We start from the raw sequence: 17,662 nt of genomic DNA, 5'->3' as shown, positions 1-17,662 counted from the left end.
TCTAATTATAGTAACCGCAGAAATATATATTGGATCGTTAATACGATCATTCGACAAACACGACGGATAGAACGGCCGTACAATATCAATTTTCAATATTTACAAAATTTTGTACACAATTTAGAAAATAAATTCTACAAATAATTTCCAAATGTTAAATAGAGACGACTGTGTCATCATTAAACGCATGTTGTTTCAAAACTGACCGATTCAACAATCAAGATATATTTCTGCGTTCACTATACCCACCTCCTCTCTCTCTCTCTCTCTTTCTCTCTCTCACACACACATGCACACGCACACAGACACACACATACCAGAAACATTGTTTAACACTTGACAGCTGTCTCTGCGTGTATCATTTCTTCCCTTCTGCCTGGCCGTTTCAAAGTAAAACCGATTCGTCGTTTCTTTCAAAGGAACGACAACAACAACAACAACAGGTGGTGGGTGGTGTCCTGTTACATCCTCGAACAAGCAACGAGGGACTTTACAGAATTTGTACTCTTTGAATGCGTGTATTACAACGAAACGAGGTTAAACACACGTTTCACTTAATTACAATAGAGCGTACGTTTAAGAATTACTCGTCCCGCATATATCACGGCGTAACCCCCCCTCCAACCCTCCCTTAATTAATACAGAAAGAATCTAATTACGTGTGCCATCGTGTGCAAGTGAACATACACACACACACGACGGGGTTTCGTACTGTGTATGTGTTATTTATTATTTTTTTTCTTCGTTTTATCTCTTATCCATCATTTTTTTTTTCGGTCATTTTTATTATTTTTTTTTTCTTCGTGTACGTGTATGTATGTGTGTGTATGCATGCATGCGCGTGATTGTTTTTTTTTTTTTTTTTATGTCGGTGTTCTTTCGAGTTTTTCCCCTTTCCCTTGCGCGTGTACTCGTCTTTGTTAATTAGACGTAAGGGTTGCCGAAGGAATCCGTCTTCGCGAGCTCGTTTTCGCGATTTAACTCCCTTTGTTCCTCCCTTCTGGAACGATAATAATCCCATTCGCTCCCTCTTCATCCCCTTTTTCACCCTTGATTTTGCTAATTCGATATACAGGGTCTTCCTGGAATGACTGATGCTTTCTCATCCAGCCTGTTCCATTTCATTCAGCAAGATTCTTCTTCTTCATCTTTCCATGTTCCATTTCAATCTCGTTCGCGCGAAATAAAGATTTCTCATCTTTTGCAAAGATACCACGCTCGTAACACTATTTCCCTCGGAAAGCGAAAACATCGCGATGTTACTTTCATTTCTCCAGTGTTTTCTCTTCGCGTTCCGTCGGTCCTTCTTCGACGCGGGCGACAAGGGGTTTGCTCCGATCGAATCTCTTTGGCCGGGGGATGGAAAAACGACGAAGACAGAAAGAAACGTTATGTGGACCAGAGATGGGATCAAGTTTAATATCTGCAATTTAGCCTTCCCTTGGTTAGAAATTAGGGGATGGAATGACCCATTGTTCGCCTCATTTCTTCATGTTATTTATGTTTCAAGAGGGGAGGTTCTAGGTGAGGCTTTTCTAAGACTCTCCCTGGGATCTCCCATCTTTCCCTGGCTATCCCTAGATTTTCTCTAGGTTCTCCCCAGAATTTTCCCAAGTTTTAACCAAGAGAAGTTCATTTTGCATTTGAGAGCACTCAGGAATCCTAGTCGAGTCCCAAAGCAAAGTTTGACTTCGTGGAATTAGACTACTACAGCGATGTTTCATTCTGTGAACTCGAATACTCGTGAAAAACTCAAATCTATCTCTTCTAGGTTCTAATACACTCACAGGTATCTCTCTCTTTTTTTTTTTTTTCAAATACTCATGAATTATTCGAAACTGTTCGGTTAGATTCGAACCTACTTGGATCCCATCAATAGTGTGTACCCTCTTCGAAAGCAAAAGCAAGCAAGACAAATGAAAAGACAAAAAACGATCGCAAGAACGACGGCGGCGTGAAATTTAGTCGAACAGGTCGACAAGAACGGATGAATCTTCTCTCGGGGTCAGCTGGAATCGTCTCGATGATACTCGGCACGAAGAAACGGGCGAGAAAGATCAGATAAAAGAGACGATCTTCGCGATACTGCGATCGGTTCGCACCGATCGTTTCCACGAATTGTACACAACGGACCAACCGTGTGGATTAGTTAAAGTCCGATCGATCGATCACCGATCGAGATATCCCTTGATCGACTCGTTCTTTGTCGGTCGATCCGTTGAAATCGACAGGCTGAAGTTCCAATCGACAGCTTTCTTCGTTTATGTGTCGAGAAAGAAACGCTTGAAATTCATTTCTTCTTCTTCTCGCTGTATTTTCTCTTCTTTTTTGCTTCTTCTCTCAAGAATTTAGTCTTCCTTAAAAATATGTACAATGCTCTCGATCAACTTTCAATTTACACGCGACCAATTCAGCTTCTCTAACGTTTCTTTCTCGAGGACGATATCCTTCGATCGAGGATGATAATTCCGTATCCCTCCGTTCGCATTGGTCAGTTTCGTTAATTGCCATTTACTTGGCGCCATTGGCCCGGTTTCTTCTACACTTGATTTCTTCATCTCGCTGATCGAGTACGCGGCAGCACACCCTGTTAAGATTCTTCAGCGTCGCGACAGGGGATGCGTATCCGCGTACATGCTAGCCGATACTCTTCTGTTCTTCCGCTTCTTCGCCCGTACTTTTCGCCCTCCACGTGTTTCCTCCCTCTTCCAAACCCTTTCCCCCACGTTTCTTCGCCCTCGAACGATCCACCTCCGCTTTCTTCCGCCGCCACCGCGCCATCTCTTCTTTGTCTGCAAACAGCCCGAAGGCACGGACGTGAAAATTTATTTGTCGGGGATTTGTGGCTTTTTTTCTCGCTTCTCTATCTATTTTTTTTTCCTTTCTTTCTACAACCTATGGCGTTTGTGGTAAAACGGGGGATTTACATTCTAGGGGGTTTTCGTCAATATTGTGGTTTTCTAATTTTTTCACGTTTTTTTATTAGGCAAAGAAATTTCATGTAATATTAATAATGAAATTCTATGGAAATTCTGGAATTTTAATATCTGCAACTCTAAATAAGAGTAGAAGAAAGAATGTGCGTATATCAATCTTGAAGCAGAAGAATGTTACTTTGTCTTTTGAAACTTTTAGTCAGAACACGTGAGATGGTAAACTTATTCAACATTGTAAAAAATGCAGATGAAGCAGAATACGGGGCTTGCTTTTTAATCTTCTCTGTGAAACAGTACCGAAGCTTCTTCTTGAATCTTTATCTCTGCTGAATTTACAGCGGAGGAAGGTAGATTTCAGGAAGGAGAAAATAAAATAAGACCCGTAGTCTCGTACCCTATAAAACACAGCCCCCACTATCAAAAGAGCTCCTCATTGTTCGTACTTCTTTTTAAACGTTCTTTTGCTACATTCTGCTATTAAAACAAACGTATATCTTCCTCTTCCTCGGATACCCCTGTTGTATGATCTTCGTTTTAGAAACTTTCAGCGACTTTTCAGAGTTACGTTCCACGAAGTGCTGATTCAGGATAAAGTTTCGCCTTTCTCCTTTTATTAAGAAGTTGCTTCTAAGATTGCTTCTCTAAAAAATTCTTCGAGAAACAAAGTGACGTTTCACGTGGATGAATCACGGACCATTTATCAACCGATAATATTATTTTTATTCAAACCTTTCAACTCTGTTTCTATAGTTTTGAAAATATGGAAATCTTGAAAGTTTCCAAAGCTTTGGAAACGTGGAAATTTTGAAAGTTCAGCCAAATTGATCAGACACGAAATTTTAAGCTGATTAAGTTTCATTGAAAATTGATTTTAAATTAGTGGAACGAGGTTAAAATATTCGACGCGACTTTATTTTCTACCCTATCTTCGATCTAATATTTAACTTTTCTGAAGTGCAAAACGGTTGAGTCACCAGCCACGATAAGCTTGAATTATTACCGGTTGACAGGCAACGAGTCGAACCAAATGGCATCATCTGTTTCACCTAGATGAAGTGTATGTTTTGTTCATTTTATTGAAAAATAGGAAAATATAGATGTCATTTATTCTACCATCAGGTTTCGTTGAAGAATAAGAAAACTGAGCCTCATTCTAGCAATTGTTCGCTCTTCTATCTTAAAACGACACAAATGAAATTATAAATTATTATCTCGTTGAAATTCTGCTGAAGGAATAACACCAAGTTCTAAATTCATCCAGCACCCACTCGTTTTTAAAAATTTTAATCCTGCACGTTTCTCAAAATGTTTAATCTTCTCAAATTATGACATTCTTTCTTCTACTATTTAGATTAACCCGAAACTCTGAAGCGCTTCATTCCCAAAGGTTTATATTTTTCTGTTCGAGAAGCTAAATAGAAAATCATGAAAGAGATACACACCTGATACGTACCTAAAGATTGTCCATCATTTCGGAAAGGGTCAGCCTGGATGTGGACATTGCGACACCACTGTCACTGCTGCTTTGCACGCTGCTGTGATCATCTGTGTCCGACTGGTTGCTCGACTCACCGATCACGTCTATTTCATCTGTAAATAAATAAACGAACAGTCGAATTAGCACTATGAATTTTGAAATTCTACATTTCTTTCTATACCAAACAGGAACTTATTAATAAATTATATTTCAGGTCTCCATTTAACGCCCATTATAAAATGATTAATATTTAAATCGACGTGTCACTCGTGACTTACAGTTCAAATGTGTTTAATTTGGTTGCTACTTTTAGTATGATTGAATTTTAAGTTCAATTCTAATTATAAGTATGGGTGATATTTCACTTTTCCTTGCTTATTTTAAAATTAAAGCAATAAATAATTAGCTTTGACTGACGCAACTATCGAGAAAATCATAGGCGAAGGGGTTAAATTTCTGCATTATTTTCAACTTGAAAATAAGTGTGCATAAAACGTCGGTAGTTCTGGCGTTAAATATAGTTTTAATACAAAGTTCATCTCGTGTGATCGTCCTCTCGTAAGATGAATTTATCGTCTCTTATTTCAGTGGAAGAGACGAAAAGCGAATAAAGCACGATGCTCGTTTAAAGCCGTCGAATATCTCGCGTCATACGGTGGCTCGTTAGATAATTTAAAAATCGCAGGTGCACGGGATGCGAGTAGTAAATTGTAGATGCGATTGGACAGCTGTGGCTCATAAATATAAGCACGGCAACAATTCGAGACTGGTTCGCGAATTCCGTTGTCGAATCGATACACCGCACACCGTTTCAAACTCTCCGATGGTACACACGTGCCGTAGGCTTTTCCTGCACACGTGTACCATCTCTCTCTCTGTTGGCTGTCCAATAATCCCTGTTCGAAATGCCAGCCAATTTTCGTATTTTACCATTTCATGAAACGCGTTCGTCGAATATGCACACGCGTTCCTCGTTGTTGCCTTCGAACGCGTCGATTCTCGTAATCCTCGCAACGAAACACCTACCACCCCCCCAAATTTCGACATAATTGCGGAAAAATTACAGTCGAACAACGTTTCATGCGTTTGATTATTCCCTTTGATTTCGTTCGACCGTCTTCCACTGGACACGCTTAATCTGGCCGTTTAATTAACGCGCACGTGGCAAGCGTGCTATCGTTACTCGAAACGACGCCCAGACTCCATTTCCCGTGAAAATGAACCGGTTTCGGAGTAGAGAAATTTGGGAAAGTTAGATGGAGAAAGGTTTCCTGGGATATTGATCGTGATAGAAAATATTGCGATTTTCTGATGAATTTTTTGTAGAGAATTGCAAGTGGAATGGTAATTTCTTTCTTCGATGTCAAGGACCGTTTATTTATGATAAATTTAAGTTATTTTAGTTGAAAAAGTAAAATAGAATATGTTAATGGCGATACATTAAAGGGTTCATAGGTTTATAGTGATATAATAAATAAATCAGTGATTCGTATCAATAATTGGTCAGACAGAAATTACCCTACTGTATTATTCAAATTTGATGACATAAAAGTATCATGAAATAGCACTTGTGATACATCAATTTAAAGCTTAAGGTTCACTGAAAATGCCTGTACAAATGCTTCATCGATATTCTTAATACAAAATGGCTGATTATTCGTTGAAGCGAGGAATACACTTATAGTACGGTGCACGAGATTATTACTCAGGAAACTTAAACAAAATTTGGAAAATACCACTTTACCGTGTCTAAAGGGAACTTCTTCCGCATAAACGGGTTCGAACGAAAGTCCTTAGTCAGCTGAAAAGAATTAACCAAACTTCCTCTATCATTTTCACCTGAAAAATCCCGTCATCCCTCTCGACTACAGAAAACTTTCCTACCGGATGATCAATTTATCGTCGAATTATCTTACGGTCTTTTCCGAAAATATCCACCCGGCAATATCCATAAAGTATCACCATGAGACCTTATTTTCTCGGGCCGTAGCGGAAAGAAGGGTAGCCCGGGTAAACCGAGAGAGGAGGGAGAAGAAAACATTGCTCCGAGAGAGCGAGCTTTGTCTGCGGTCTGAAAAATCTGTCGACCCTTTATCGCCTGCCTCCTTGACCTGTAGCAACCTTCCTCGATCGTTCGACGAAAAAAAAAGAAAGGGCGCGATAGAAGGAATTTTATGAATCGTAACTCGCGGGGGAAGAACCTCCATCAAAGTCTCCTTTCCCATTGCATGCTTACTATTTTATTATGCAAATTCACAATCACTATTGGTAATCAACATTGCAATTAAAATAGAAATGAAATTAGTTTTCTCATCAATCGATTGATTTTTAGACCTTTTTTCAAAAAATCGTCTACTTATTGTTTCGATATCAGATAACGGCGACGCGTTCCTTTCGAATGGTACATCGGTTATTTTTACGATCCCACGAAAACACCATCAATTGCAAACCACATAAGTCCATCAGATACGGTAGAAGTTCAACGATCTGTAGAGAACGAACGGAGCGTTGGATTCCTCGAAATATCGGCGCGCTTTTTAGACGGCCACCGCTCTCATACTTATAAATTGCTGATTTACACGACCGCGATAACGCCATTACGGAATGGCTGTACGCTGCGGCTTTCCACGCCACGGCTTTTTTGCAACGACCATCCGCAACTCGGTAAAAGGCGTTTTGCTTCGCGAACCGAGGCTCCTTTTTGCCTCGTTCCAACGACAGAACGCCAGTTTCCTTCTATTAAACGGGAACCAATTAAAGAGAGCGTTGGCCAAGGGACAAAAATCGACCATTCGATTCGAGTCAACTACCAGCGATGTGTCAATCTTTTGTCTTAGGAAATTTTTACTGTAATTTCGTAAGATTTATAAAAACAAAGTCGAGGAGAGACAGGGAGAGCCTCAATTTTGTCACCTTGCGAAATTAATAAAATACAAATATTATACAATAAGAAAAGTAGGGGGCATAATTTCATTACTTTTTTTAAAAATTTAATTTCCAATTTCTATATGTATATATTGTTCAAGACACGAACCAAAGACTAAAGTATTAACTTATAATAAAACTTGAATAAAAGGTATAATTATAAATTTTTCTTTGCATTTTTGCTCAACTTCCCCATCATGCCCTCTCTTCTACTCGCAATCTTTTTTCGGTTATAAAAAAATATTTTTTTATTGCACTGCCATCAACACTGACATAAGGGTGTTTTCCTACGGAGGCGTGCGTCGCGCGACGACGCCTTGGCGGCTCGTTCGAGCGAGAACCGCTTGAAAATATTTTTAACGAACCACCAGCGGGGATTATTTTCGGTCGCTGACACACTTTGCCTCCCTTGGGTAGGAGAAGAGGGCGAACAAATCAGATCGAGGCAGAGAAACGAAGAGAGGCAGATATCCGCGAGGGGCGAAGAGGAGTTATACCCTCTCGCTTTTTCCCATTACGCTTCTCTCATCTGCCCCTTTTATAATTCCTCCGCTACAACTTGGCCAAACAAACGGCTCTCCGTCGATTGCGTCACCACGTTAAGGAGTGCCTCCGGTTGTTTACAATTATTTTCGTCGTCGTTCTCCACGCGAACCAACGCCACCATCCGCCAAAGCGCCACACGCTAAAGATAGACAAGCCGTATCCGCCATTGATTCCTCGCGAATACGCGAGTGCACGTTTGCGAAATACCCGCGGAATTTCTGCACGCTTCGAATCCCCCGAGGATTGCACGCGCGAGAACAAACGAGGATCGTGAAATTCATTGAAATTCTAAATTAAGGTTTCTTCAATTTTTGGTGGGAGGTTTTTAATTAACGGCACGAATTTTCCTTCAATTTATGTAAAATATATTATCACAAAATTCTTGTGTAATTAACAAAACACGCGAACAATGTGGAAATTGAAATTTTCACGGTGGAACATAAATTTTCATAGTCCAATTTCGAAACGTTTCCACGCGGTCGATTTTCCTCTGTGTACGAGTTTTAAATCAAAGCAAACGATCGGAAAAAGCACTTTCCACGGTTTATAGGATAACGCATAGACTTGGACCGAACACGTATTAACTCCTCCCCATTTTGACTAATTTATAGGTTGGGAGACCGCCAAACTCCGTAGGTGCGTTTACACGCGACATTTATTTCGCTAAAGATAGGGGAAAAACAACTATACGGATGAAAAATAGATTTCGAAATAGGAATTTCAATAATGTGACGTATGCGTGGGAACAAAACCGTCCAGCAACAATGTGCCAGCTGTATTGTTCGGCTTGAAAATAAAACAAAAAGTCGTTTTTTCATTATACGTGCACTGCTCTGTGCAACCCTTTGACATGCAACAAATAATTTTTGTTTTTTTTCTTGAATAAAAGAAGCATTCTTTACGAGCTACCTACTATGTTCTACTTACTCCTCAAAGGGATTGTACAATAAAAACAAAAAATCAACCCTTTATTATAGCACAAGATATAATCCAGTGTTTATTATAGTGTTATATTGCATATAACAAACTTATATTTAATAATTCATAATTCGTTTCCTTAATTAAATTATTTTTTCATTTTTTCTATTTTGAATTTCAAGAAATTCGTTGCCCTCGAAACGAGGCTTGAAGCAAATCACGCTAGTAGAATGTTGCAACAGGGGGAGGAAAAGAAAAATCAAGAAAAATCAAGAAAGAGAACCTGGGGAAATTTCTGCCGCGACTGATTCCGTCCCGGCGAAATTTCTTTCTCTCTTTTGCCAGCGGACAATGAGCATCAAGAGAAAGGATTCCCTTCGAGACAAGGGAAAGGGAAAAGGGACGAAATGAAAGACGACGAAAAATAGAAAAAGAGGAACGAAAGAGTTTCGCGGACTTAACGGGAATTGCAGGATCCTATGGGATGCGACGACATTGAAAGGTTTCGTTAGAGTGAAATTAACCGTGATCAGCCCTCGTTTCGTAGTAATTAATCGCTCGTTTCGACTACCTACTTTAATTGTAGAACGGTAACCCCGAATGATTCTTGATTTTCAGGCAATCCTTTTGATCTACGGTCGATCAGAAAAGATTGAAATATCACAGAAATTCATTTTATATATTAAAAACAAATTATGATTATTTCCATGAAATAGAGAAATCAAGGTTCAATTTTCTATAAAATTTTGAATCTAAAGTCGTCATTTAATTTCCATCAAAATTATCCTTAGATGAGCAACGTGAATTACTAAGGGAGAAACTGGATGAACATAATCGCCGTGGTTTAATAGAATTTTCACCGGAGATACCAGGAAGACGAGACGGGTGTCTTTGGGTGCGATTCGGTGCTCCAATCAGAACACAATCTCTTCTCCATTTGGAAATGGCGACAGAGTATTCCGTTCGTCCCCACGGGACCATCGAGAGCCGCAATGAAATGTTTATAGTGGTGCAAATACACGCGTGCGATCCGAATGAAATCCCAAACTCGTTTGTATGCAAATTCGAGACCGACCACCCAACCATCTCCGTGTCCCTTTCCTTCCTCCCACACCCGTCTTTCGCTCTCTTCTTTCCTTTTCACCCCTCTTTCTTTCGCTCCTCCACCCCTTCTTTCACGTGCACTAGCCGGTAATTAAGCGTCGCTAAGAGGTTTTCGCGTTTTACCGTTCTTACCTGACGCTTTCGGCTTCAATTGTTGGTGATCGATCGGAACTAGGGGTTGCTGATGGATGGGGTTGCTTTCTCCTAGGGTGTTTCGATTAATCTATGATTTAAGTGTGCAATCGTGGAACGATGGACAGGAATTTCTAAAAAATTTGTAATTTTAGAAAAAAAATGAACAGAAACTGAAATATACTTAAAAATTTTCATGAAAATTTCAGCTTTAAATTGATGTATCACAAGTGCTATTTCGTGATACTTTTATGCCACGAAATTGTATGAAACTTTTCCTAAAACGTTTCAAAATGAACCGCACGATCCGGAAGAAACTAATAATGGAAGTATCGTTTCAATTTCAAGTAAGAATCTTCAACACGTACGAAAATGAAACATCGAGCAATTTTCTAGGTGTATTCTTGTCTGGAACAGGAGAAAAATTGGATCGGGAAGTTGGTGAAGTTGAGCGTACGAGAATTATGTGATACTTCGATTCAAAACACGTTTCCCCCGTTAGAGCGTAAAAAACTAGAACAAACATGTTTGTCACACACGTTTACACCCTGGCTGCAAAACATTTCCAGCTGGCTTCAAAGGGGCTCGAAATTATTTTGCCGGGAGTAAAAAACAAACGGCAAACGTCTCTGATCGTCTCCTCTGCGTATACGTACGCGTCAAACCAGCACGTCGAAACCCACTCATATTTTAGCCATCTCTTTGATCGGCCAGACTCGTTTCTATTTTTCAGAAAAATATTTGCTCTTCATGGTATTACATCACACGCTGTCACGGGTATATATATATTCGTAGACGGTACGTAAGTTCTCGATTTTATTTACTTTGTTTTCGAGAATCGTGGATATATTTCAGATATGTTTGAAATATGACTGACTTATATATGTATCGTAGGCTTGAAATTCATTTCATCTGTACTATAATTTGTGTATTTCAAAAAATCAACAAAACGATGAGGATGTTTATGGGAGACACCTAAAGTGTTCTAAATTTTCTTGGAAAACTCTAATCATCTTACAGTCAGTCTTTAATCATCTTATTCACTCCGCTGGTCTACAGTTTGGGGAGCTTTAAAGTTTCACGAAAGCCGACGATTCAATCCTATTTAATACTAGTTTCACTGGATTCTTATCCCTGTTGCTGATCTTTCAAAATCATCGTTCGTATAATTAAGAATTTATTTATAGAAAAATTAGAATCATTCTGAATTTATTTATAATACCCAGAATATAATTCCTAATTTTCCCTGCAAAATTTTCCTATATGAAAATACGAAAGAGGAGTCGAGCCTGCGTGCACCCCGAAGGAAAAGACAGCGGGGGGTGTGTATGCGCCGTCTAGTGGCGAGGGGTAGAGCCTGATAAATATTAAAAATCGCGTGAATCTCTGGCAGAGAGTGCGATCGACTACCCCCTGCAGCGTTTTGCGAAATAACCGTGGCGACCGGCATAAATGTCGCCGTCTAAATCCGCTCGGTACTTTTCGCGTGACTAAAGTTCAACGTAGAACCGAACGTTTGCCGGGGGTAAGTTCACGATATAGCCTTGTCAGACGTCGATGCCAGGAAATTTCCCTATAAAATGCAGGTATATACGTGGTCTAAATCACATAGTCTACGCCGATAGCACGTGTGCACCCCTCAACCGTATCGTGCACACACATATACAACTCCCCTGCAAATAGGTATTGGTGACGTTAAGTTATTCTGGAAATTGGCAACGTTCCAAACATCTTTTACCACCATTCTTCCATCGACACACGTACACATATGTTCTTTTCATTCCTTTCTCTTTCTCCGATCGTGTTTTCTAGCCATCCTTTGATTTCGATATCGTTCCAGAGTGCTACTATTTCAAACGAAATCTTTCACAAAGATTTCTTATCTCCCTTTTTGATTCCACGAGATTCTGCATCGCTTTTTAAAGGATCATTGCTTCGGTGAATTATGTTAAAGGAAGGATACACATCGAGGTTCGACCAAAAGCAAACATCTAACTTCTATTTTCCACGAGAAAAGAGGAGGGATTTAAATCTGCTGGGGACAGAGAGATGGGGATAGGTGAAATCATCTCGTAAATTCAACAGGAGCAGAAGAGCGATTTCCTGGCGATACAAGTTTGCCCGAACTATACGGTAGAAGGCAATCTCGAAGCGGCTACGATTAGCGTGACCATCCCCCGCCCGGTTCTCGCTCCTCGTCGTCTTCGTCATCGCGAACAGAAACACCCACTGCCTGAGGGACGAACTTCCGAGATAGATAATACCCGGGAATGTCCAAGTTGCAAGAGTCTCTCTCCTCGATTTTCCAACCCCTCCTTTGAAAACTACCAACAGTATCAAGGGAACCAACAGGGTAACGTGTTTGTAATTCTACTTTCCGCGTGATTCAATTTATTCCCGTGGCGTCTTAGCTCGGGGAAAGTCCATCGAAAAATGAAAAGAAACAAGAGGGAGAGAAGGGGGAGAATCAAAAAGAATTTAAAAATATTTTTTTAATAGAAAGGATCGAAACGTACTCGCGCACCTGTGCTCCTTCCGTTTCCATTCTCAGGAAACGTTAAAGAGGAACGTATATATACGTCGTCGGGGGTAAATCGAGTTTGCCAGATGTTCGAGAGACGAGTGTTGCCGTCCTGCAGAGAAATGCAGGGGAGTGACGTGGGGTAAAAGTGAAACGGAAACGGAAAAGCAAGGACGGAAGAGAAGAGGAACCTGCGAACGATCTTCTCTCGTCAGGTACACTTACGCTCGCGTCTCGGTGTCGTTAATTAATCTCGCGTGATAAATGTTAAGTCGTTTGGCAAGTTGGAGGATGTTAACGCTCCGCGTGTTACTGGCCCAGCTGCTTGCACCGATTGAATCAGCAACGGGAGAACGCCGCGACAACGGTGGCAGATGTTGCTGCATAAATTTCTGTTAATCCTTATGGTGTCGGCTGGGACCGAGCCGTTTGTAACAGCGCCCACCGCGACAGATCGATGGCGGTGGTTTTGATCTCGATCGTGTAAATCATACATAGACAAAAGTGTCGCGATATTTTTTACACCTTGCAGATTATTTAGAAAAATGCTGGTTCGAAAGGAAAACAGATATAAAATTTGGAGATAGATCGTTATCGGATGAAATTCTATAGATTTCTCTGTTAATCTGTAAAAAAAATATTACCCCTTTCAACGCGGTGTGACAATAATCGTAAAAAGTTTGATAAAAGGGTGCGATAGAAAAATTTGGGAATACGCGAGAAAAATATAGGTCTGCCTGTAAACGCTGTATGCGAAACGAGGCTGAAATCGGGATTTTGATTGCGCAAGTTATCGTCGACGAGATCATTGTTGCGTGGTTGAAAAACGTCGGGGGTATCGTCGTTTAATATACCGAGTGGCCGACGATAAATGAGGAATAAATTCCGTCGACGAATTCCACCGCGAACTGGTAACCGCGTTTACGCGATTCCAGACATGGCAGACGCAATTACGACCGATGGGAACGTGATGCACCCCATGAGTTTCGATGCAATCTGCATGGGGTGGAGGGAGAAAAAATTCATTTCCTACTCTCCGCGCTTCTCCATTTTTGTCCTATTTTTTACAATCATTGAATTGACCCATTGTCTTGTAAACAAGTTATATTTACGTCAAACGAATATCCTTTGCAAACAAGAATCGTAAGGAAAACCATCGATACTTCCTTCCGAAGAATTAATCGTAATGGAATCAGAGGATAAATATGTTAAAGTTCGATCGAAATCGACGTCTTACAGCAACCGGAAATTACCGTAGCGTAGTTCCCGGACAAACATGACCAACGTTGCCAACGAAATCGTAAACACGCGAAAACAATAAACTTTATTGATCGACCGTGTCGTACGTTTTATCCGTCGTCCTGTTCCTTCGAACAAAGATCATCCTTTCGTTTCCTGAAAATTTTTGTTTAAACGAAACCTATTTCAACGAATACGGGATTTCTCGTTTATACGAGGATTTACGATCGCGTTAACGAAATCGTACCCTAAAAGGATGGTTGGTTGTCGAGTGATTCGGCGTAAAGTCAGTCGGTTCATTTCCATCGTGTCGTCAGGATGAACAGAAGTAATGGCAGACGACGACAGCAACGAGCGTCGCCATAAAACTGCGGGACGAACCGACAGGAAGGGAAGGACGACGGCGAATTAATTCGTCGACCGTATTATCGGAACCGCTCCGTCCATTAGATCGCTTTTTCCCCGGCGACGTAACGATCCGTCCGCCAATGCGACGGGGACGTTCTTTTATCCGGTGCACGACAGTTAACGAGGACGTCTTCTCTACCCCTTAGCTATGTACTCGTACGTATTTAATGCTGTTCCTAATGATTCTTTAGGACCATAGAAACGATTTGTTGCCTCCGTGGAATAACGACCAGACTTCTATAACAACATCGGGATGAAAACAAAGCGAAATAAAGGACGCGATTTCTTCGCTGGGAAAATTTATATATCCGGCTTTTTTGTATTGAGAATATTTTAGAAATTTTTATGCGATTATTTTTCTTGAATTTTAAGTTTTGTGATGGAATTCTGTCAGACTCGCGAGTCAAATTATTAAGGATTTGAAGTTTAAAAGGTTTACGAAAAATTAGACTTGAAAATAGAATTTTCAGGGAGCGTATCATAAAGCTAGCAGGAATTCGAGGGAAGGAAAGAAAAAATGGAAGAAGAGGGAGAGAAAGTCTCTCGTCTCGGCTAGACAAATAGGCAAATGTCGAGGGAATAGGGAGAGCGGTAAGCGTAAGAGGGCCGAAACGAAGGGAAGTCGAAAGGAAAGGGGTTGGTACGGGTTTTTACTCATGGTGGAGAAACTGGCGTCGCGACGCCCGGCGTCTCCGTGCTTCCTTTTCGGTGACTCTCGTCGCCTTTTCTTCTTTCCACCCTTGTTTCCTCTTTCCCTCTCGTCCTCCACTCTCCTCGTTGGCCCCCATTTTTCTCCTTCCGTTCCTTTCCATCTCGCTTACCCCTTTTTCCGGGGACCCTCTTCTCTATCGTCCCTCCTTTTTCGTTTTTTCTTTTCCTTCTTTTTTTTTTTGCAGCCGCGAAAAGCACATTGTTCGACGAAACGTGCATCTCTTCTTACTCCCTCCTTACTGCCTTCCTCGGAAAAGCACACGTTTCTCTCGCCAGTATCACTCCATCGAAAGTGTCTTCCAGCAACCAAGCACTCACAGACCCCCGCTGCTGTATTCCGCAGCCTTCTTCCATTTCACCATTGTTGCGACCCCAAGAGAAACAGGGAAGCCAGCTGATAGGGGGTTGAGATCGAGCCACGAAGAAAGGACCTTCTCCTTTCGCCTTCGAGATGTCGGTAAACGTTCCTTCCGAGTATTCTTAAGGAATTCCATCGGTTTCTTACCCTCGAACACCTCGTTTTATGTCACCTGCAAACCCTCCAAAGGATACCGCCTTGATCCAATCGAGGGTTAACAGACATTGTTGTCCTTTCTATTATTTTTATTCGTTCCGACGTCCCAATTAAATTCCAGATCAAAGAATTCAAATTATTCCCTCGACTGACAGTAAGTATAGCAACGCATAAAATCACTTTCTTTCGACAGAAATCCAAATGTTCACGATTCCATTTAATTCGTCGATATCGATCCGGCAAACGCGATTTCATTCGGAGCGAAAAGTATCGTCTGCTTACCGCGGGAACACGGTTTTCCAGGGTGAAACGATTTCCGTGTTCCAGGAGTAGTTTGCTTTTAAAAGGACGACCAGGCCAAGGCTGGCTCGCTACGGCATGAATCTCTATTCGCGTCGAGAAGGAAGCGTAATTTGTAAAGGGAGAATCCAATCTGGGAAGAGAACCGCGACAAATAGCGAGCGAGTCGCGACGCGAAGATCGAACGGCCGCTATTTTCAGACGACGGTGTCGCGAAAATGGAAAAGCAATATCCTTCTTCGTTTCGCGAATGGTAGGAGGAAGCCAGCCCCTTACTCTGCTTTTTGTTGTCGAGGAGATTTTTCAGAGAACACGCCACCCTGTTCGGATAATGGTGGTAAACGTTATGATAAGCGGCAAGGAAATCACGGGAAACGGGATTCTTTAGCCGTTTCTCGTATTTCCTCCCTATTTACCGTACAGTTGAATTATTTGCCCAGGATATCGCGTGTTTCTTCTCGAAATCGTAGTGAAATTCTCTTTTGAGAATTGCCAATCCTAATGCAATGGCATACAATTTTATTTATACATTTGTAGAAGGTTAACTAATGATTATTATTATCTTAACCCTTGAACAGCGGACCCAAACTTACAAAATATATGTAAAGATATTAACATGAAGTTAAATGTCTAAATGTATAAATTGGAAGAGGAATTTTTAAAGGAACAGTGTGAAATTTGGAAAAAGAAAATAATATGAAATACAAAAATAATTTGTATCCATTTTTTATCATTTCCCAATACTTTTATATCATGGAATCACGTCAGGCCTGAAAATCACTCCTCTGATATCCAACCACTCGAAGAGACAAATAAACCGACAAATGTCTCATACAAATCCATAAATCATTATATATTCCAATTTCCTTCATCGAAATAAATCGAAGAATCCTCCCTATCAACGACCCTTAACTCAACCACAACATCCTCAGCATCCTTCCTTAAACGGAACAAGCCCGATGGTGATTGTCCTTCAGCCAACCACCTAAGGGTGCATCGCGAACTCGTTAAAGCGAACGCGGAAATTGCTGCTGGCGAGTCCACTCCCCTATTCATCCATCCCTGTTTTCACCGGTGGCTCGATGTCTAGCCGTGGTTCAAAGGCGATGACCCGACCAAGACTTCTATTTTTTTCAACCCCCTCTTCTTCTTCCAGTCGGAAGGGGGTCCATTTGTCGCGAGGAAACGGCGGAGAATTATCGCTCGGGGAGCCGCGAACGGTTAAGGGACGCTTAATGAAGATTAAGGGGTGACTCGTCTTCGCCACCTATTCCTCTCACCCCTTCTTCACTCGGAAAAGACCCGTTTCCTCCGGCTTTCTCGCGAACAAGCCACGCGCGTCGCACGAGAAGGGAAGAGATTTCGTAAAGGAGGAAGAGGCGAATCGAAGAGGAACAGAGGGCGGTTAGGATGGGTTGTACGGGGTCGTTTCGCAAGACCTTTCAGAAATAGATTTAACACTGTCCAAGGTGGTTGGGAACGGCGCTTGCCGACACCCGGTTTCGACGATGCAACGCATAATAACGAGGAACTCGAAATTGGAGCAGTTCCACCGACTAGTCGGATCTTATCAAGGGGACGCGAAATTGGACTTGGATTCTCGTGCGAGAAAACCACCACCGGCGTAGGACGACGAACGCTCGAATAATAATTGTCCTTTCTAAAGGGTAAATTGCCCGTTTCCAGAGACTTCCTACCGTTCTACGACCGTGTCGAACAATTTGCACGGCCATTGTAGCCCAGCTAATAAATTCTGCCAACCTTCAATTGCCAACTCAGATTCCTCGAGGGTTCGTCTTCCACGATTACCGCCCTCCCACGTGTTGTTGCATCGTTCATTTCGGGATGAATAATATGGCGATAGTATATTTGTAAAGGAAACGTTCCAGCAATCGTATTTAAAAAAAGAAAGATGGAAAAAAATATCTAGG

General features: G+C 41.3%; 1 protein-coding gene across 8 annotated transcripts in view; it reads right to left on the bottom strand.

The window, feature by feature from the left end:
• Window positions 1-1,097: 1,097 nt before the first annotated feature.
• Window positions 1,098-17,662, bottom strand: part of LOC114872102 (max dimerization protein 1-like) — a 96,074-nt gene continuing 79,509 nt past the window's right edge. For 7 of the 8 annotated variants that reach the window (XM_029178905.2, XM_029178894.2, XM_029178897.2 and 4 more), the window contains 2 exons: window positions 4,379-4,526; window positions 1,098-2,792 (listed from right to left, as the gene is read on the bottom strand). In XM_029178905.2, the coding sequence (XP_029034738.1) occupies window positions 4,390-4,526 (137 nt within the window). In that variant the 3' untranslated portion in view covers window positions 1,098-2,792; window positions 4,379-4,389. The remainder of the gene's footprint in view (window positions 2,793-4,378; window positions 4,527-17,662) is intronic. The other variant, XM_029178901.2, reaches the window with a different exon arrangement.

This window comes from Osmia bicornis, chromosome 9, assembly GCF_907164935.1.
Source record: "Osmia bicornis bicornis chromosome 9, iOsmBic2.1, whole genome shotgun sequence".
NCBI classification, from domain to species: Eukaryota; Metazoa; Arthropoda; class Insecta; order Hymenoptera; family Megachilidae; genus Osmia; species Osmia bicornis.
This window is presented reverse-complemented; position numbering and strand designations above follow the sequence as displayed.